Source organism: Homalodisca vitripennis, chromosome 4, assembly GCF_021130785.1.
Source record: "Homalodisca vitripennis isolate AUS2020 chromosome 4, UT_GWSS_2.1, whole genome shotgun sequence".
Lineage (NCBI taxonomy): Eukaryota > Metazoa > Arthropoda > Insecta > Hemiptera > Cicadellidae > Homalodisca > Homalodisca vitripennis.
Genome location: NC_060210.1, coordinates 168,102,218 through 168,124,754, shown reverse-complemented (window position 1 = coordinate 168,124,754; position 22,537 = coordinate 168,102,218). Strand labels below are relative to the sequence as shown.

Here is a 22,537-nt window from a genome sequence, read left to right as displayed (position 1 = left end):
GAGATTAAGGATTAGGCAATTGATTGCAGACATAGAATAAAATGTTAGCTATAACACTATTGCTTTTGAAAATTATTCCTTAGATGTGGCAGAAAAGTTATGTTCAAGATCATTGAACTTTCATTGGCAGCAATTAGTCTACTTTTTGTAAAATGATCTCACTTAATTAGTTAAATTATTAGTTTGATTACTTTAGGATATATCAATATTAGCAGTATTAATAACATTTAATTTCATTCTTGTAATAATGAGAATGAACTTAAAATTTTGTTTTTGGATTAGTCTATGAAGCAATGTATAATGTATGAGGCACGTATATACATTTTAATAACGTCAGTTATTATGACCATATGTGTTATTTTGGGAAGAAGGTTTATTTACTACTTGACATAAACATTTTTAGAATGCTTAGCTTTAACATTTATTTTTAAATGAAATTTCTAGGTTCGTCAACAATCCAAAGATTTTGCTAGTAAACTAAGAGAAAATATTAAAGAAGAAACAATCAACCAGAAAAAACAAGATTTGTGAGATGAAGAGGAAACAAATACAAGAAAAACGATTAGAAGAACTTAACCGTCTCAGAGATATCTATGAAATTTGTCTCAAGTCTGTCGGAGAGGGCCACAGAGAAGCATCTAAGCAAGTAAGTATTTTTGCAATACATTTATGTCTCTTTTACCTATAACTGGATAGAATAAAAGTAGTTGGTGGCACTGATTTTTTTGGGAAATATTTTTAATCTTTGAAATTCATAGTATTTTAAGGTAACTTTCCTATATATATACAACAAATAAAAAAGATGTCTTTGGTCACTCGACAAGAAATGACAGTCGTTTGAAGTAGGAAATTTTGGAAATGTTATAATCAATTTCAAGTAAAAACTGCTGATTATAAAAGTATGAAATTTTAATAGTATTCTAACTACACAGAGATCATATCCATATTTTTTACCATTTTACTTTGGATCTAATTTTAAGATGATCTAAAATGATGCTTCAAATTTGTACAACTCCTTGTAAGACATTCTTTACTTTTTTTTAGAATAATCAAATTTTTTTTAATTTTTCCTGTATGTATTAAAAATATGTTTGAACTCTGAATGGATAACCAAAATAATTAATAGTATTGCACATCAACTATTATATGTTTTCTAAACTGAGAGTAGACACAATTTTCTACATGGCGGGTAAACTAGGCCTAGCTTACTCAACTAATGGAAAACCAGGCTTAAGGACATGACATAATCTAATGTAAACAGGACTTAAAGACATGTCAGGGGCCTTTTAAATTTGTGTTGTTGTCCACCTGTTTGTGTAATAACTCTTGATAGAAAGATCATAGAGCTTGAATCTTGGTGCATTGATTTTTTTTATGTTTGATGAAGAATTTTATTGATTTTGGGGTGTAAAGTTTAAAGGACAGTCTGTACGTTTGTGTGATAACTCTTTCGCCAGAATCCTTAATACTCTGTTGTATCGGTTCAAAGTCATATCATGCATTCACACATGTATGGATAATTATGTTGGTCCTTTGAGCATATGACCTAGAAAAATATAACTCCACAGTTCATCTGATCATTTGGATCACAATAGATTTGATTGTGAGTGCATTATTACACTCATAAAAGTTTTTTACAGTGTGCCATGAAGTGATTGGTAAGAAACTAGAACCATGAAAACTCTCTCTTATTATTACTCTCTTATACCTTTTTATGATCTTAACTGTACTGGTCCCGATAAGTTTGTCACAGTGTTTAATGGCTTGAACGGTAAGAAACTAGAACCACAACCACACAAACTCTCTCTTATTATGAAAACCTTTTAGTGATCTGAACTGTACTGGTCCCGATAAGTTTGTCACAGTGTTTAATGGCTTGAACGGTAAGAAACTAGAACCACACAAACTCTCTCTTATTATGAAAACCTTTTAGTGATCTGACTGTACTGGTCCCGATAAGTTTGTCACAGTGTTTAATGGCTTGAACGGTAAGAAACTAGAACCACAACCACACAAACTCTCTCTTATTATGAAAACCTTTTAGTGATCTGATTGTACTGGTCCCGATAAGTTTGTCACAGTGTTTAATGGCTTGAACGGTAAGAAACTAGAACCACAACCACACAAACTCTCTCTTATTATGAAAACCTTTTAGTGATCTGACTGTACTGGTCCCGATAAGTTTGTCACAGTGTTTAATGGCTTGAACGGTAAGAAACTAGAACCACACAAACTCTCTCTTATTATGAAAACCTTTTAGTGATCTGACTGTACTGGTCCAGATAAGTTTGTCACAGTGTTTAATGGCTTGAACGGTAAGAAACTAGAACCACAACCACACAAACTCTCTCTTATTATGAAAACCTTTTAGTGATCTGAATGTACTGGTCCCGATAAGTTTGTCACAGTGTTTAATGGCTTAAACGGTAAGAAACTAGAACCACACACAAACTCTCTCTTATTATGAAAACCTTTTAGTGATCTTAACTGTACTGGTCCCGATAAGTTTGTCACAGTGTTTAATGGCTTGAACGGTAAGAAACTAGAACCACACAAACTCTCTCTTATTATGAAAACCTTTTAGTGATCTGACTGTACTGGTCCAGATAAGTTTGTCACAGTGTTTAATGGCTTGAACGGTAAGAAACTAGAACCACACAAACTCTCTCTTATACCTTTTTATGATCTTAACTGTACTGTCCCGATAAGTTTGTCACAGTGTTTAATGTCTTGAACGATAAGAAACTTTCTCTTATACCTTTTTATGATCTTAACTGTACTGGTCCCGATAAGTTTGTCCAGTGTTTAATGGCTTGAACGATAAGAAACTAGAACCACACAAACTCTCTCTTATACCTTTTTTATGATCTTAAGTGTACTGGTCCCGATAAGTTTGTCACAGTGTTTAATGGCTTGAACGATAAGAAACTAGAACCACACAAACTCTCTCTTATTATGAAAACCTTTTAGTGATCTGACTGTACTGGTCCTTATGATTTTTTTAAAGATCTCTTATAGTAAATACAAACAATACTTATGCAGGTACTAATTCCATATCTAACTATAGGTCTAACCAAAGACAATACAAGCCCAGACGTCTATTTGAGGTTAATAACTATTACCTGTCAACAGAATTCCCATTGAATGGTGGTTAATACTAATAAGATCTCCTGGACATCATAAAGTATGTGCCTTTCCAAACTATACACGAAAATAACTTTAACACTAGTCCTTAATTTCTTTTATAGATCTATACTTTAACCTCTCAATTGAGTTGTTATACCATATTAACAGACTTTTACTTATAATTGATACCAGAAAAAAATATTGTTAACTGTGTTCTTTTGTAAACACATGAATCCTATTTATAAACCTGAAACTTTTTAGATTGAAGATCACAGAAGTAAACTTTTATTTCTTTTGATATTTTCCCTCCAATTCCAAGAAATAAGATTAAAAAGTTTTCTACATTATGAAATCTTTATGTTCAAAATTTTTTTTTGTAAAATTATATTAACCATTACAAATAAATATTATTATGCCTATAATCAATAGGCATAATTTTAAAACCTTGAACCATGTTTAACATAAAAGGAGTATTTGAGTATACATTACATGAACCTATATATTTTTTTATTGTATTTATATGTATTTGACACATATCTATTTACTATGTCCCAGTCAATACACATATTTTTCTTTTAAATAGTTTCAAAATATTCCATAATAATCCTTTTACAAACAGTCATCATGTTGGGATACACTACATGACATGTGTAGAATATTGTGGCATTTTACACATGTCAACAATGTTAAATTATGATTTGTAAATGTGATGTTTAAACATTTGTTTTAGCCAAATATGACTTCTAAAGCCATAGAGAATGAAACACAAAGAGCTATAAAAGCAGCTTCAAGAGGGGCTGAAGCAAGAAAACAGCAACTTCAAAATGAAGCTTTACATCAGCAGCAAATTGAAGCACCTATTAAACAGAAAAGAAAGACAAGAAATAAAGAAAATTTAAGGTCATTTTATGTATCATCTCTGCCAAAGCATCCACAACTACCTGTAGATTCATTGTAAGAAAATTTCATTAAATCATTTTATCTAGCTAAAAATTTAAATTACTCTTGTGGTAGATTTTTGTATGTTGTTTGTACATGTCATAAAATTGTATAACTTTGGCTCGCTCCAGTTTCGCGCACAGCAACGTGACTATTGCTATGGTTCTGTAACTTCTTTCCATTACCTTGCTTATGCAAAGGGTGAATTTTTGATATTTTATATTTGGTTGGGTATATATATATATATATATATATATATCTTATATATATATAAAAATCTTGAGTCACGATGTATGTTGCCAATAAACTCCAAAACGACTGAACCAATTTCAATCAAATTTCACATGTATCCGTAATTTAGTCTAACTTAGAAGATAGGATAGTTATTATCTGAATTATTCGCTTATGTCGTGAATATAAACGAATAAAATGAAGAAAAGTTTTCAAAGCGCCTGCACATTATAACCTGCAATTACGAGATAGATACGTATATTAAACAGTGAAACACTATTTGAAGGCGCTAAGTTATGATGTATAATTGTCTAAACTAAATTTTTTGGTTGAACTTAAAGGTTGAGTGGTAGACCACTTTGTAATAAAATACATTATGCATGTACAATACATTTTTGACATATTTTTCTTGATCGTGACATCAAGGTAAAATCTACATCGGGGTTGGAAATATAATTTACTTCAACCAGAAATGCTCATACGCGGGCAAAACTTACGAAAAGCGTGCGAAGCCGCGGGAAACAGCTATATATATATATATACAGTGATATATATATATACAGGGTGATTCATGAAGTTCTCCCCCCACTTCTACAGCACATTGTACTAGTAAAAATAATGAAAAAATGTTATATAAACATAGGTCCGAAAACTCTTCGTTAGCGAGTTAAAGCTAGCGAAAGATTTCGCCTGAATTCCAGGGTAAAGAGTAAAATAAAGCCATACTGAACTTTTGGAAAGGTTAATTAAGTAAGAAATATCGTGGATTCTTATGTATTTTTACCTGATAAAGCTAATAAAATAGGTTTCAGAACTGTACCTGTAGTAGTTTTGAGGGATTCAGGGTTAAATGCAAAAAATTGGGGCACGAAACAATGTTTTTTTTAAGTTTGATGTACAATAACTTTGTTAAATTGGTAATAAATACATAAAATCAACAAACATTAACTGTAGAGAATTTAATTCTGAGAAAATTGATATAATCAAAGTCTAAAATAAAACAGAAATAAGTACCAAAAAATCGATTTTATTCAGTATAATACATTACTAGTTTTAAAGCAAAATTAATCAGGTTGGGCCAACCGTACGCACCTTTTTATAATAGATGTTCGAAAATGAGGCCATCATTATCAATACATTTTGCAGCACGTTTGTGTATTGCTTTTGTTGCGTTTCTTAATTTTTCAGGACTTCCCTGTATCTGCACAGTCGAATCCATAATACGGGCAATTAATTCATCACGAGAATTCACTTTTGTCTTGTATACAATGTCTTTCATCCATCCCCAGATGCAATAATCCAATGGAGATAGATCTGGTGATCTTGGTGGCCAAGGGTGAGGCCCTCCACGACCAATCCAGTGTCCAGGAAATTGATGATTTAAGTAAGCAGAAACGGCACGTGAAAAGTGGGGAGGTGCTCCGTCATGCTGGAAGTACAAATTTTGTCTGAGATGTAAAGGAACATTCTCTAACAGCTGCGGCAACTCTTCTTGAAGGAAATGCAAATAGAACTCAGCATTTAGGCGTCCAGGTAATATGAAAGGTCCAATCAGCCGATTGTGCAAAAGGCCACACCAGACATTGACGCTAAATCGGTGTTGAAAGTTCTGTTCCACTACCTCATGTGGATTTTCTTCTGCCCATGAGTGTTCATTGTGCAAGTTATTGACACCATCCCGAGTGAATTGTGCCTCATCCGTAAACAAAATACGCTTGTAGAGTTGATTATTAATATTCAAAAAGTTGCAAAACTCCAAGCGAAGCGGACCATCCCCTAGCTGTAGATGTTGAACCTTTTGTTTATGAAACGGATAAAATTTGTTTCGATTAAGTGACCTCCACACCGTTGACTGCGAAACTCCTATCCGCCTAGAAATACGACGTGTACTTACACCTGGACTGCGATGAACAGCATTAATAACAATTTCATCATCAAGTTGGACAGCTCGTTCATAATTGGTTCTAGTACTTGGTAGTGATCCTGTTTCCCGAAGAGTACGAAAAGTTCCTGAAATTGTTGTGGTATCTGGAATCCTCCTATTAGGGTAACGTAGTTCATATTGTTCTACAGCAGCTCTAGCATTACCATTACAGTAACCCAAAATAAAAACCATATCAGCGTATTCCTCTGATGTAAATAAGTAAGGCATTTTTTCGCTGAATAAACAATCGAATTATAACTCACAGAAAAATTGCATTTAATAACACGATTCACAGAACCCGATCTCCTGCTGTAGCTTGCAAAACACCACTAATACACAGTTCTAACGTAACAGTACAGAATTCCATTGTTGATCAGCTGTTATTCGTGCGTTACCAACTTTGAAATTAATAAAACAAAAAACTGCATTTCGATGATTAGTAAACAATATTGGGAAAATGTTTGCTTCATTTATTTTCGAACATTTGATGTAAATTTTTATTAAAAAAAAAAAATACAACGTAATAAAACATGATATTTTTATTTACAAACAAATTTATTTAACAGTTAATCTTGTTTTCTCAATTTATCTCATCATTAAGGAACAAACATTTTGTTTTTGTTTTATTTTAATTAAATACTGTACAGTATTTCTTTACAGCTAGTAATGTATTATACTGAATAAAATCGATTTTTTGGTACTTATTTCTGTTTTATTTTAGACTTTGATTATATCAATTTTCTCAGAATTAAATTCTCTACAATTAATGTTTGTTGCTTTTATGTATTTATTACCAATTTAACAAAGTTATTGTACATCAAACTTAAAAAAACATTGTTTCGTGCCCCAATTTTTTGCATTTAACCCTGAATCCCTCAAAAACTACTACAGGTACAGTTCTGAAACCTATTTTATTAGCTTTATCAGGTAAAAATACATAAGAATCCACAATATTTCTTACTTAATTAACCTTTCCAAAAGTTCAGTATGGCTTTATTTTACCGACTCTCCCGCCGTGTGGCTGGCTGGGTGTCACACAGGGTTAGTCGGGCGTGACGGTCCGAAAATTGCCGCCGACATAGACGGTGTCGTCGCGATTGTGGTGGCGGCTCTTTACCCTGGAATTCAGGCGAAATCTTTCGCTAGCTGTAACTCGCTAACAAAGCATTTTCGGACCTATGTTTATATAACATTTTTTCATTATTTTTTACTAGTACAATGTGCTGTAGAAGTGGGGGGAGAACGTCATGAATCACCCTGTATATAACTTTAGTTTTTTGGTACATATGAAACATTTTTATCGTGTACATGAAAATGATATACAGCCCCACATGTTTTACGTTATATAGATGTATATATGGAAAAAATCGATTGTTATATCGTTCTGAGAAATATATCAGTTCCACTATTGATACTTTGACTACTGAGAGGACAAAGTATAATGTTACCTGTCCACCACACAGTGCTACTATAACCCTTGCTTGTGAATTTGTAAAAAATTACATTTATACACATTTATATTAGACATATTTTGTTAAAATAAAATAATATATTATCAGCATGGGTACAGAAATCTACACAAAACAGGTAGATAAGATAGGCCTATATAAATATACATATTTGTGATTAATATTTGTTTTAATCAGCTGTAATACATCAGATTTTGAATTTAGACGAATAATTTTATTATTTGAAAGCTTAAATATTATTTTTGGTTGAGGCTATTTAGTTATGTTATTCTATATAATCTTTTTTTCTTTTTGGTGATTTAAAAAGAAATTGTTATACATGTATTTAGTATGTGTTTATTTGTAATAATAGTATTTTTGTATAAATTTGGTCCCATTCATACCCTTATCATGAAAGCTGTTATTTAGAAAAGGTTTAAATAAAAAACAAGATAAATATAATATCTAAAACTGGTTTTTTTAGCAAACCTTTTGAATCAATTTAAAAATACTAATTAATCTTTAACTATTCTATATCTAGTAAGATATTATTTAGGTGTATTATATTTATCTAATTGCTCAACTTATATCCTTCAACTTGTAAAATATATGTTACAATTCTTGTAGTAATAAATGAACCTCTATAATTAGTTGTATAACATGCTTTGTTCTATGATGTAAGAAGCACCTAATAAATTAAATAAGTAAAATAACATTTAGATAATATATACTTTTAGAAACTTAACAATTATTTGAGTATTCACTTTCAGCTCCAGTAGTATATATTAATCTATGACAAGTATAATTACCATAACCCGCCATACTCACATGGGGCTGAGAGTTTTATCATCACGTACTTTAGCTTGTCAGATATTACTATTTAATCATTTCCATAGTATTTTATGTATAAATGTTGTAACAATCATAGGTAGTTGAGAAAATATCTGCTATTGAAATCGTAGTATTCGTTAGATTGTTATTAATTTACTCATGAAAAAACCCCATTTGTTTTGCAATCAATATACAAGACAAGATAACGAAATTCATGGTAGGAGTTGAACCAACTACAAAGATTTATGTTGTAATGATTAGACATTCAGTAATCAGCAGCCTGAAAACCTTTTATTATCTCTTTTAAGTCTCAGCTCTTGGTTGTGCTGGTTTGTCTGAGTCACTTTGGCTGTTTTTACTGTCTGATGGGACATCTCCGGGATTTGAACCCGTGATCTCTCAATTAGAGACCCGTGTCTATTTCCACTAGTCTACGTTGGAGGACTACCTGAAAACCTTGTAAACACACCTTTGCAGTTTGTTTTTGACAATGGAATATTGTGAAGGAAACAGGATTTTTCCGGACATTTGCCATCGTTCAGTGATACCAAAAATCTACGTATTTCAAAACACTCAAGTATGAATTGTTTATTTTAACATAGTTTGTAATTATGTGTTAGGTTAGTTATTTACCTGAAGGAGAGATCAGATTGCAAATCTCAAAACGTAGTGTTACTAAGTTTTTGTATCACTGAACGATGGCAAATGTCCAGGAAAATCCTGTTTCTTTCACACATATGGAGTTATGGATGCCAAATATTTGATAACTGATTATTGTAGTACTTCAATCCTTCATTCAAAACTGACTGGATTAGAGTGTGAAAGTAAAAAAGTCTTACTCTCTTCCCATCATATAGTATGAAATCCTATATTTCTAAACAATTTTTCTAAGCATAACATTGATTCTTTAGGGTTCACTCTCTTCCTTCCTACAAAAAGGTAAAGATACTTTAAAAAATTAAAGTTTTAATACACAATAAAAAATATAAAAAAACGTGTTGCCCTATTACTTGAATCTGTATTAAGCAAACAACAACAACAACAATAATAATAACCTTATTAGAACTATTTTTCTCGGTCAGACTAGGTTAAGTGTTAGAGAGGGCTTCTTAGCCCTAACTTCGCCTGGTAAAATAAGGATCTTTACTTTACTTTACTAGACTGAGGAGAAGAGAAATTGTTTGGTAGTAAATATCTCAGCAATATTGGTAATTTTTACAAAAACGGATATGAATTCTGCCTGTTTACAATGTTCCTTTGCTTTTATATTTATAAATAGCAGTTTTAGGGCTGTTATCTATTGTAACCTAAAAAACTCATGTGGGGTTTAATCCCTTCACTACATGAAAGGGATAATATACTATATTTACAAAATAGATTTAGATGACTTGCAAATCTGTGAGATTTTGGAAAGTTGCATTTTCCTACTTTATACATTTTATTTGAATTACCTCCATAATTAGTCACAATACAGGGTCATCAAAATAGGTGGATCCAATTTTAAACATTAATAAGTAAAGCTGTAATAAAAATAGTTGTTTTTGGCACCAAAAGATATAGAAAAATCCTAAAGGTTTTTTTACTTACTTAAATATGATTTTAAATGAGCTCTCCCTGTAGTATGACATACATCTTTCATAATTGACCTCCATCCAGGTCCATTCAATCATGTCAGGATCACAGTTGGAATCGCAGTATTCATTCATTTCCTTAAGTTTCACAGGACCAGCTCTACCAATCCACTGAATAGGGAATTGGTGCATATTAAGAGATGGTGCATGCGCAGAGTTGCAAATCAGCTCAACTTTGTATCCTAAAGTTACACACTCACTTGTAAAACATATGGTACAATTCTAGTAGTAATAAATGCACCTCTATGATTAGTTGTATAACATGCTTTGCTCGATGTTGCAAGGTCAGCCCAATGACACTATTAAAACTTCAATATATTTTCTGTATTAAGGCGTTAGCTTTCCTGTAATCGCTTCATAAATACTTTTAAAATTATAAATTAAAATTGGGTCCAACTTTTTCAATGCTTTTGTGTAGTGCATTCTTTACATTCTCTTAGTGTTCTTAAAGTCGCAGGCTTGGAAGATTGTTTTGTCCAGGAATGAATTTAGTTCTATATTATCAATAATACAATTACCTTATAAATTAATGATGTAAGTGGTAAATTTTCTGTGGTTAAATTTGAATTAAAACATTTTCAAAAATGTTTACATGTACATTAAACATGATACTAGACATCTAAAATGGTTTATAATTGTGTGGCAATATGTTTATTTTGCATATCATGGACTAAACTTTACATGTGCATTACAATGTTATGTAAAATACTAAAAATAATTCTTGTCTTCAGTGTTTATTTAGATAAATTCTACTCAAACAAGCATTAATTTTGTGTATAATCATACAAAATTTTAATGCTTTTGTAAGTAAAATTTAATATAAAATTAAACATTTGACTACATCTCTATGACTTTGACAGAGAGGAAATTAGTTGACATTTCCCAGCTTTATTATTAATTTGAATATTTTTCAACTTTAGTAGTCTGTCATCTGTTTCTCATAATGTAAATATAAATAACACTATCATTACATAAGCATTATAACATTCATATTTACATAATTCATTTTAATCAAAATTTCACTTAAAATTAAAGTAAAAATTTTAAAATATTCGTACAGCAAAATTTTACTATCAAACAGTATGTATAAATGTTCATAGAGCAGTGTGTGGTGTATTGTTTAGTAGTAGTAATAAACATAACCTTATAACAATAACATAATATCATAAACTGTGGCAGTGCTTTGAAATAAGATTAATCTGTATTTCATACTGAAATACTTATGGTATGTTTATGAAGTTTTATCTATATTTATTTGTAGCATTTACACCACATTGTTGATGTATAACACATTACGGTTATAATGGTAGTGTCAAAAGGTTTTTAAAATAATTCCTGTATAATTTTGTTTGATGAAGCAGCAAAAGTTTACATTAAACACCTTCTAAGTTAAGTGTATAAAATAGTTTTTTTTTCTCAAAGTTTAAAATACCTCGGGTATAAAGGTATATCTTGTATATTTATTATAAAATTAGGATAAAAATTTTATTGCAATATTATCAAATTATTTATGTTCAACTGTAAGAATAAAAAACATCAAATAAAAGGAAAAAAAATTAACTTAAATGAATTTTTATATCTATAAAATATATAAATCTAGGCTTACAAAAAAAAACATCATTAATTGTAAAATTGTGTCCTTATGTCATATGTTGTACTGTTTTTGATGAATAGAAATTAAACAAATAAAATGTTGTTTTAAGTACAAAATCTCGTCTATAATAGTTAATGTGCTTGTCACACCATGTGTTGTGTAACAGACTTCGCTGAGGTTACATGAAAAATTTCAAGTATATTGCTCATTTCATTCTTTAGATGCTCTATGGCAGATATACAGATGGTCAATCATACAAAAAATAAATTTTTACTCTTATTTCTCCAAAAGAGTTGGACATGCACCATCATAGAACTCATTCTTGTCTATGTAGACATTAAGTTTTATGTAAAATTTAATGTCTACAGATACAATTTTTCTCGAGATTTCTTGCCACATGATACATTCACATTTTTGTCCACTGCGTTAGGTTTTATAACAGAGTGTTTAAATAATAAATGTTTCGGTGATCTAGCAAGAGAACTACTAAAATCAAATCTGTTGACAATTTAACCAATTTCAGTCAATACATATTCCAGTTTCTACTCAATTACTTTTTCTTTTACTTCTTGAATAAAAGTTATATGTTGAGATCTTATATGATTTGGACTCAGTTTGTTTACAAATTTATTTATTCTGCTATTTTCCCGTTGCTATCATGGTTACCAACAAGGCCAATATACAAATATTCACTTTGCTCAGCAAAATCCTGTGGAGTGACATGAACCATCATCAGACTCAGTGTTGTCTATACAGAAATAAAGCTTCATGCAAAATTGCAAGTCTATAGATAAATTTGTTTTTGAGATACCGTGTAGACAGACAGACAGAAAGATAGAAATGAAGTTTTTCCAGCCTCTCCAGTGATAGACTAATGCTCACCTTATAGATCATCCCGACTAGGGGCACCAGATGTATCATGGTAACAGTGTTAGCTTTTAATATTAGAGGTTGTGGAATATTACTTACCATGACTTGACACAATGTAATGCAAATTAAGAACATGATCCATAATTACTTATACATGTATAATTACCTTACTAATTATGTTAACATGGTCTGTTATGCAAACTGGTGATGGAGTAACATAATGTGATGGTTATGGTTTAAATTATTTGTGTTTTAGAAAACCACAGAAATCCAGTAATGAAGTCAGTCCACCAGCTGTCGTACCGCAGGTTTTGCAAGAAGTTCCTAGCAATTTAGTGGTCTCTCAAGCCTCTTCAACAGGATCTTTGATTTCTGATGAAAAAACCTGAAAACGAAAAATCTGCTAAAAGAAATTTAAATGTTAAATGTCAAAATCAAAAGAAAGCAAACATTACAGAAAAAGTGATAACGGACCTCAATCAGGAGGAGGATAATTGTAGTTCATCACCAAAGGAATGTTGTTGTGACTATGTTGTCTGCAGTTGTCATAATAGTCCTCCAGTCTCGTAAGTCATTTTCTCAAAATTTATTCAAATTGATAATAAAATTATATTTGTAGTTTCCACTTTGTAGGATTCCATTATCTTAAATCAAAATTGTATAATATTTTAAAATTCTAAAAACCTCTTCCACTTTCTAAATAAGAAAAGTGAGTATTTTATTAGATATTTGAAAAGGCTATTTATTAAGAAATAGTTTTGAAATATGTAATTTCAGTTTCAGAAGACGTTGTCAGTCAGAAACAAGATTAAGCAGTGAGGTCAGTCTTGAATTGGGAATACATCATCCACGCAAAACTAAGACAAGAAGTCGTTCTTGCTCTCCAAGAAGTGTTAGAGCTCTTAATTATCTTGATGCTGGTAACCTCTTTGAGAGTAATCAACGCAATTTTGTGACTGTAACTCATCATTCCTCTCCTCCGAAGGTAAGCAACTTATTAGGCTCTCGATACTGTATTGTTACAAATTAATTGTTGCATCAATTCCTCCTTCAGTTGCAAATAGGAATCAAATTGCTGTTTGGCTCTCTGTATTAATCTTATACTTCTGTTCATGGTTAAAAGCCTCTGCACTGTTTTTTGTTATTACATCTATATGTACTTTTGTACACAATTGTCTTCTGTGTAGAACACTTTTTTATTTAACTTTGAAACCACACCACCATAACATCATTACATACGGTAACCTTAAAATGAAAAAAAGAAGGTACTTTGGGATTATACCGACCATACCAGTATGAAGAACACAAAAAATATATTAATCAGAAACTGCTTGATCCTCAGAAGACTTTGACAAGCCCTTCTGAATCGTCGGTGTGGGTTATTGTCTAAAGGAGGCCAACACTAACCAATAAATATATGTTTTTCCAATGCACAACAATGAAACTTTCTAAATGGCTAGTGGAGGAATATGTCAGATAATTGTAAATATGTCTATATAGGATATCTGAACTGAAGCCTCCTTTAAGTGTTTTTTGAACAAATGTCTCTTACTTTCTGGACCACCCTTGTTCAAATGCCAGCTGAAAAGATCTATATTTTATAGGTCTTAAATATTCTTTTATCTAATGGATCCCAAAGTTTACTATGGCATCACACTTCCATCTGATGAATGCATATTAGTAACATGAAAACCATGAAGTAAATTCATTAATATACACAGAATCTTACATACTATACAATAAGATTCATAAATGGCATTATAAAAATTGTTACTTCTATTGGTAGTACTTGGTATTTTTTACGCAATTGTTCTGTGGTAACATATTTATTTAATTTCATGGTAAACACCAATTTACTATAATTCACACAAACAGTATGTAACATGGGCCAGAAAACCCTAACAAGAGCAAAGCAAGAACTAATAGAGTAATGCATTTGATTATACAGTGTGAGTTAAAAGTATGGATACACTCTGTTTAGTTTTTGATGGATAAAGGTGGAGGGATGGAACTCGAAACTCCTTTCTAGGAAATGTAAGTGAATTTTTTACAACTTTGCCCATTTCTCAAAATGGGATTTTGGGGGTGGGGGCGGCTAAAAATTTTCAAATGTAAAACCACCTTATTTGAAAGGTCTTTTTAAAAGAAGAAGAACAGTGGAAACTAGAGCTTTCTATCTCAATCCAGTACAAAATGGCAGCTTATTAAAATTAATTAAATAAATTTAGAAGGTAAATAATTTCAATAGACAAGCACATTCCTTACAAACTCAAACCTGTTTTAGAGTTGTTACCTGCTGCAGGGCAGGCCTACCTTATCTTATCAAGAGGAAGTCCAGTATTATGTTTAGTTTTGAGTTGGAATTAAAAAAGGTACTTTGGGATTATACCGACCACACCAGTATGAAGAACACAAAAATATAAATTTATAGAAACAAACATGATAGAACGAAAAAACAACTCTTTAATTAAAAAATTACAAACTTACAATGATTATCAATTGTTAATGGGGTCAGATTCCGTTATGCTCCCAACGCTTAAACTTTTTTCAATGAACTTAGAACGTTATAAAACGATGTAGTTGAGTAACAGAACTAACATTCCATCAATCAACAAGCATTTCCAGGTATTGTGATCGGTATTGTTGTCGCTGTTATTTTATCTTTCGCTGTTATCTTATCTTTCTCGAGAATCCCGATTACGGCAGGCCACGCGGCATCACATGATTATTTAAGTTTTTTGCACAGTACATAATTTACATAATTGCCTTTTCATTTCAATTCAATTTATATTTCTGATCAGCCCCTCTAGAATTTGATATTTTACTGATAGGTACTATCTCGAGGGATAGGTTTTTCTTTCGTTGACATCAGTGTGGGGCAGCACCAAAGGTGCTGCCGAAGCCCGCGCTGATGGCCGGAGGCACTCGCATTATGGGTGGCGGAGTGTGATCAAGAATAAAAACAAGTTTTGTGTGTTTTTTCCAATAAAGAGTTTAGTTTTTGATTGGTAATGTTTGTTTTTGTTGAATTTTTGTGTTTGGAGAAATGTAGGAGTAAAACATGGAAGTTGGCTTTGAAACCACACCACCATAACATCATTACATAACCTTAAAATGAAAAAAAGAAGGTACTTTGGGATTATACTGACCACACCAGTATCGGTATACTGACCAACCTGATCTGCAGAATTAGGTTGAAGTTTATTTCGATCTCAATTTAATATTTAAATTGGCCCAACATAGGCATTTTGTGCGGGTCTACTGACTCTTAGTACAACGTTCACAGTGCGACGGAACATTTTACGAAGCCATTACAGACATTAATTAACTGTAAGTAGTATATGTTGGAGATAACGTGACTAACCAACAAGGCGAGCTGATTGTAATCGGACATTGATAACGAGTGAACAGCATTCGCAAACCAGTGCGCACCGGCACTGATTCACCTGCGCTACCAACTGTGCAGCGACAACTGTCCCACTAATCACCGCCCCGCCCCGCCACGGCACTCGGCTTGCAGACACTCCGTTACGACCGGCACAGCGCAGCGCCTTCAATTTTAACTACACTACTGCAACACAGTGCTGTACTGCCAACTCCGGAAATCGGAGATACGGCGCAACAAAATGACAATATAGCTCTGTTGTATAGCAGAAACCTACTTATTTATTTAATAGTTTTTTTAATAAACTGTTGTTATCCTTTGTTGTTATTGTTGTTGTATGGCTCGTAATTGTTGACTCGTTTTTATATTTAGTTATTAGTTTCGTAGTCGTAGTATTTTATCCTTCATTAACTTATTATTGTTATTTATTATTTAATAGTTTGACTAAAATGCCTCCAGTAACGAGATCAAGCGAACTGCTGAATGTTATTGACGGTCTATTTTTTATTGACCAAGATGTTATTGATCTTGCATCTATCTTATATAACGAACTAAAATCTGTTATGGCTACGTTTGGTGAAGGTGCAATTAAACAATTAGTTCCTCATATTAGCTCCCTGATGAGCAAATTAAATGACTTATCAAAGGAGAATAGTGAACTAAAACATGAGGTTGAATCCATAACTAGCAATCTAGCGTCTATGGAACATCGTTGCATGGACTTAAATAATAGTTATAAGGATAAGTCTATGGCGTGTGATGAGCTAGAGGAACAATATGACGCTGACATAAACTTAATGCTCAGCTAGTCAAGTGTAGAGAAGACAACGCTCTATTACAAGAGGCAGTGAACCGGCGGGTTAACATAGACAATGACATGCTGCTTGTAGAGAGCCGCGAAAAAATTGCCGTACTGACAGCGGAGCGCCAGTGTCTGGTGACAAGTATTGAGGTACTGGAGGCCGACGTGAGGGCTCTTCGGGCAGAGTTGAGACAGGCGGAGTCACGGGCGAGACAGTGGCGGACCTCAGCAGACGACAGCCTGCTGGCCGAGATGACCTTGGCTGAGGCTAGCTGCCCTCCTCCCCCTGCTACATTGACGGCGGCTCATCAGAGCACCACATCAACCCGCAACAGCATCGACCAACCTACCAGCCTCTCTAGTCTTCCGGTGCCTCATGCTGTCACCCCCACACCCTCAGCAGACCGTCAGGACTGCAGTTTTAAAAATGTTTTGTTGATAGGTGACTCACATTTGAGACACGCTAGTAGTAAGTGCGTTTTTAAAGGGGCCTATCTTGAGTGCTGTCCTGGGGGGAAAATAGTAGATATTAAGAATAGATTGTTAAATTATGTAGAGAGAGAGAGAGAGAATTTTCTTTATTCCAAAACATACATTGAGCTACATTAAATGTAAACATCAACTGTACATGAATAGCGTCAATAACTATAAAAATCTAAAACTGAAACTAATCGTTAACTGTAGGTTTAAGTTTATCTGTAATTTATATTCATGTTGGTGCCAACAACTTGAGGAAAGGGTATCGGGGGGGGGGGGGGGTCCTGGGTACAACGGAGGGCATGGTAAGCGGGAGGCCCTCCACAGCATGGCGGATCTGCTGTTCACTGTCAAAACCAATTTTCAAAATTCTAAAATTTTCTTGGACAGTGTACTAATTCGACGTGACATTGGCTATAAAGCTCTACATGACTTCAACCTTCAGTTGGAGCTCATGTGCAATAACTTCGACGTTGAATTCGTCGAAGCTAACACTTGTGTTAGCAGGCGGGACCTCACCCGGGATGGTGTGCACTTCTCCAGAAGAGGTGTTACTCGCTTGGGATCTCTATTTGTGAACGCTATTACTGCGGGTTTGCGGTATCTGGATGCAGCACCAGCCAATGACCTGGGTGAGGACATGTCTAGTCTCGGCTTGAGTCCCGGGCCTGGGAATACCATCAGCGGTGACCATGACCCCTCTGGGAGCTGCGATGTTTCTTGGGTCCCGGGAAACTAACTGGGATGGGGAGCACGGGGTGTCTCAAAGTCGCGCACCTCAACATTAGATCCCTCAATACAGGGTTTGAGGAAATGTGCTCATTTGTGCATGACTTTGACTTTGATGCAAGTGGGATATCTGAGACCTGGCTTCACCCCGGCACCCCATCAGACAATTATCAGATGACTGGGTACACACTTCTACGATGTGATCGGCATGCTGACTTACACGGCATTGCAGACGCGGTGACAGGTGGTGGCGTTGCCTTGTATATTAAGGAGGGAATCTCCTTCGAGCAGCACACACTTACTGAGGATGTGGCCCCTGGTATCGAGTCTCTTTGTGTTGTCCTGAGGATAAGGGGAGTAAGGCTTGGTTTATGTGTGGTATACAGGCCACCACGAACTCCATTATGTACTTGGGCGACAACAACATAGATTTATTGTCAAATAGTTGTAATGAAGCCAAGTACTTACGCCGACTCTTGAAAGAATACAATGCAATACAATTAGTAAATGAACCAACAAGAGTGACAGCAACCTCTTCCACCTTGTTAGACCACATAATAGTGGACAGGTCGGTCGAGGTCGAGAGGACCGGCGTCATCGATGCAGCAGGCATTAGGGACCATAGAGGGGTGAAGATAACGGACCACAAGTTGATATATTGTTGCGTAAAAGTTAAGAAAGAGAAAAAAGGGCCAAAAATGATAACCTACAGAGATTTTTCAAAATTCAACGCAGAAAGTGCTGTCAAAGCAGTCGCGGAGATTGACTGGGAGAGAGCAATGCACATTGACAGGGTTGACAATATTGAGTACTTCATCACTACCCATATTATAAGTGTATTTGATTCACATGCTCCAATTGTATGCAAGAGAGTAACAAAAAAGAAAGCCCCGTGGAGGAACGATGTCATAAACAAGCAGACTAAACTAAAAAACAAACTCTGTAAAATATATTGGAAAACCAGGGACAGTAAAGATTGGGAGATGTATAAAAGAACACGCAATGAATTAAATGGGATGGTGTGGAGAGCAAAGAGAGATTTTTTCACTGAGCAATTATCCACTAACAAGGATCCCAAAGATTTTTGGACTTGTTTGAAACAGTGTAATATAGTTATGAAAAACAGAAATGAAAACATTCCACACCAACTGAAGCTTGATGACATCAATCAGTATTTTGTCAATATGGGGAATGGAAATGAAGCCAGAGTTGAAGAAATTGATGTCTTCAGAACTAGTAAGAGAATTGAATCGATGAATGATTTTAGCTTTTCTGCTGTCACTGAAGATGATGTAAAAAAAGCACTAAATGAAATAAAATCTAGAGCTGTTGGTAGTGATGAAATATCCATCCAAATGATTAAGGCTGTGAGTCCGTATGCTTTGGGTGCAATTACTCATCTCATTAACAAATCATTGATGAGCGGTGTGTTCCCGCAGAGATGGAAAATGAGTATTGTTCATCCATTGCCAAAAGTAACGTCCCCTAAAAGTGTCCAACAACTGAGACCCATCTCGATTTTACCAGCAATATCAAAGATTATGGAAAAGATAGTAACACGTCAAATAGCACAGTATATGAACGAAGTAAACATATTGCCAAAAACACAATCTGGATTTAGAAAAAATCATAGCACATGCACTGCCCTGGTAAGTCTGTTCAGTGACTTAATTGATGCGAAAGATAAAGGGATGTGTAGTTCACTAGTTATACTAGACTACTCACAAGCATTTGATTCCCTTAACCATGAACTTTTGTACGCTAAGATGCATTTTTATGGCTTTGGCAAAAATTCAATCGAGTGGGTAAAATCATACATAGGAGACAGAAGTCAGGTTACAAAGATGGGAAGTGGGACGTCAACTTCACTTGTCAAAAGGCGAGGTGTTCCTCAAGGAAGTTGTCTTGGACCTATATTGTTCAACTTATATACGTCTGACTTCTCCAGTTGTGTTCAAAGCTGTGCAGCTCACCTGTACGCAGATGATTGTCAGTTGCGCTTGTTATACGAGCCTGGCTCCATTGATGAGGCTATTGAGAAAATAAATTCCGATCTAGTGAACATCAACACTTGGTCAATTAACAATGGCCTTAAACTCAATATAGGTAAGTGCATTGTCCTTCATCTTGCCCCACACAATCTGGTGCAGGCCCTTGGTCAGAGAGGAGTGAGAGTAAGGCTCAGTGGGGAGAGCCTGTCTGTCTCTGAGTCAGTCAAGACTCTCGGAGTTGTGCTTGACAGTGAGCTCACCTTTTCTGATCATGTCACTCATGCTATCCAGCGTGCCCTTGGTAGGCTGAGGGGTCTGTACAGATTTAGAAGTCTGCTGCCAGAATCCGCTAAGCTCCGGCTTATGAGTTCTCTTGTTCTATCTGTATTTTATTACTGCTATCCTGCATACGGCAACAGTATCTCTAGGGGAGACATAGATCGGATTCAAAGACTCCAAAACTCTGCAGTTCGATTCATTTTCAATTTGAGGCGCTTAGATCATGTATCACCCTTCCGAGATGCTGTCAGTTTGTCCCCCATGGAAAATGTATGCAGGATCCTGAAAATGTGTGGCATGATCCACAAGGTGCTTGCGCTGGGTGAGCCGCGGTACCTGATCGAGAAGCTCCAATTTCGGGAGGAGGTCTCTCAACGCAGTGTCCGCCATGGTGACCTGCTTCACTTTCCCAGAGTCAAGCATGAGTTTGGGAGGAGGAGCTTTTCTTACTTTGGCCCAAAGTTGTACAATGACCTCCCCAGAACCTTAAACTGACTTCTGTTACTGTTTTTAAAAGTAAATTAAGAAAAATGACTGTGCAGTAATTTATTTGTCTTGTTTGGGTGTTTTCTTTAGTCTATAGGTTTTAGTTTTTATTTTTATTTCCCAGTATTGTAAATAGTGTAAGATATGACAAGAGTTGTTCTGTAAAGCAGTTGTTATACTGAAAAACGCTTGCAATAAAGGCATTTTTATTTATTTATAAGTACAACAAAGCGACGCACCGTCCATCTGAACGGGCGGCGAGACTCTGCAATCACGTTATCTACTAGACCGCTCGACTTTGACCTCTGTCTGAGGATGGGGAGGGGTTTGCGATAAGACAATTCCTGTTTTATATTGACGAAATATTGTTCTACACTAATCTAGTAATCAGTAGAAGCAAAATGTCAAATAACGATTCATGTCTGGGTGTGGTCGGTATAATCCCAAAGTACCAAAAAGAATGTCTATGAACCTTAGAAACATACAGCAGAAGTATATATATATATATATATATATAATTATAATATTATATATACATATAATTAATATATTAATTAGTATATATATATATATAATTATAAAATTATATATATATATACATATAATTAATATATTAATTAGTATATATATACTATGTATATATACATATATATATATATATATATATATATATATATAGTGTATATATATATATACGTTAAATTGTATAAATGGCAATAGCCTTATTTAATTTCAATAAACATTGAAATATATTATATATATATATATATATATATATATATATATATATATATATATATATAATAAACTACTACTATACACTTTAAATAAATGGTTAAACTTAATTTGTATTCTGATGATTATAGCTAGAAATAACAAATAACTCAGTATGATACAAATGTGAACTTTAATGATGATAAATTGACATACAGGTTTGAATTTTGAAACAAGATGGAGGATGCAATAATGGTAAACTTTTTTTAAATACAGTTCTTAAATTTTAGGGGAGGGTGGTCGTGCTGGCTTAATGAAATAGAAATATTAGGTATTGTTTTTAATAAAAGATATTGAAATTTAAAAAATAATTTTGTTAAATTTTAATTATATTAATTTTGAATTGTTAGCCAAATCGAATGTTCCTGGGTTTTATGTTCTTCCAATGGATCACTGTTAAATTTAAAAGGAATTTTCTCACCCAATGTCTGTCTTCTGCTTCTCTGTACTTCAGTGATAATATGAATTTAATAAATTAACCTTTCTTTTGAATCAAATACTGCTGAATAAAATGTAACCAGTTTCTTTATTTAAAATAATAATCTTGCGTCACTTCTTCTATATCCGTCTCTCCTCTTCACTTTTAAACCTCTGCTCTCTTCACTCAACAATCATCCCTGCACACTGTATCACTGACTTTAGTTTACTTTATAACTTTTGAGTTTTATATATAATAAGGTGAATTTTGATTAATTTTGATATATTTAATTTTGTATTTATGATTGTTTGTATTAAAATTTGAGACAATTTATAAATAACTATTCCTTAATTATTATTACTAATAAATTTCTAAATTAAATTAAGTATTCATATGAATGTGAGATGGGTGTATGAAATGAGTCATTACAATATATATATATATATATATATATATATATATATATATATATATATAAAACTTGCCGGGTGAATGTGCTACCATTACACCACAGAGCGCTTACTTTTTCCGATTCAATTATTTTGTATTTGGCCGTATCTGTCACATATAATGGTAGCACATTCACCCGGCAAGTGAGAGAT

At 33.6% G+C, this 22,537-nt stretch overlaps 1 protein-coding gene across 2 annotated transcripts in view; it reads left to right on the top strand.

Annotated features, from left to right (window-relative positions):
* Positions 1 to 514: 514 nt before the first annotated feature.
* Positions 515 to 22,537, top strand: part of LOC124360569 — a 31,777-nt gene continuing 9,754 nt past the window's right edge. Inside the window, exons 1-4 of one of the 2 annotated variants that reach the window (XM_046814295.1) lie at positions 515 to 646; positions 3,857 to 4,080; positions 12,851 to 13,160; positions 13,372 to 13,579. In XM_046814295.1, the coding sequence (XP_046670251.1) occupies positions 12,970 to 13,160; positions 13,372 to 13,579 (399 nt within the window). In that variant the 5' untranslated portion in view covers positions 515 to 646; positions 3,857 to 4,080; positions 12,851 to 12,969. Of the gene's footprint in view, positions 647 to 3,856; positions 4,081 to 11,079; positions 11,356 to 12,850; positions 13,161 to 13,371; positions 13,580 to 22,537 lie in introns of those variants that run through there. The other variant, XM_046814296.1, reaches the window with a different exon arrangement.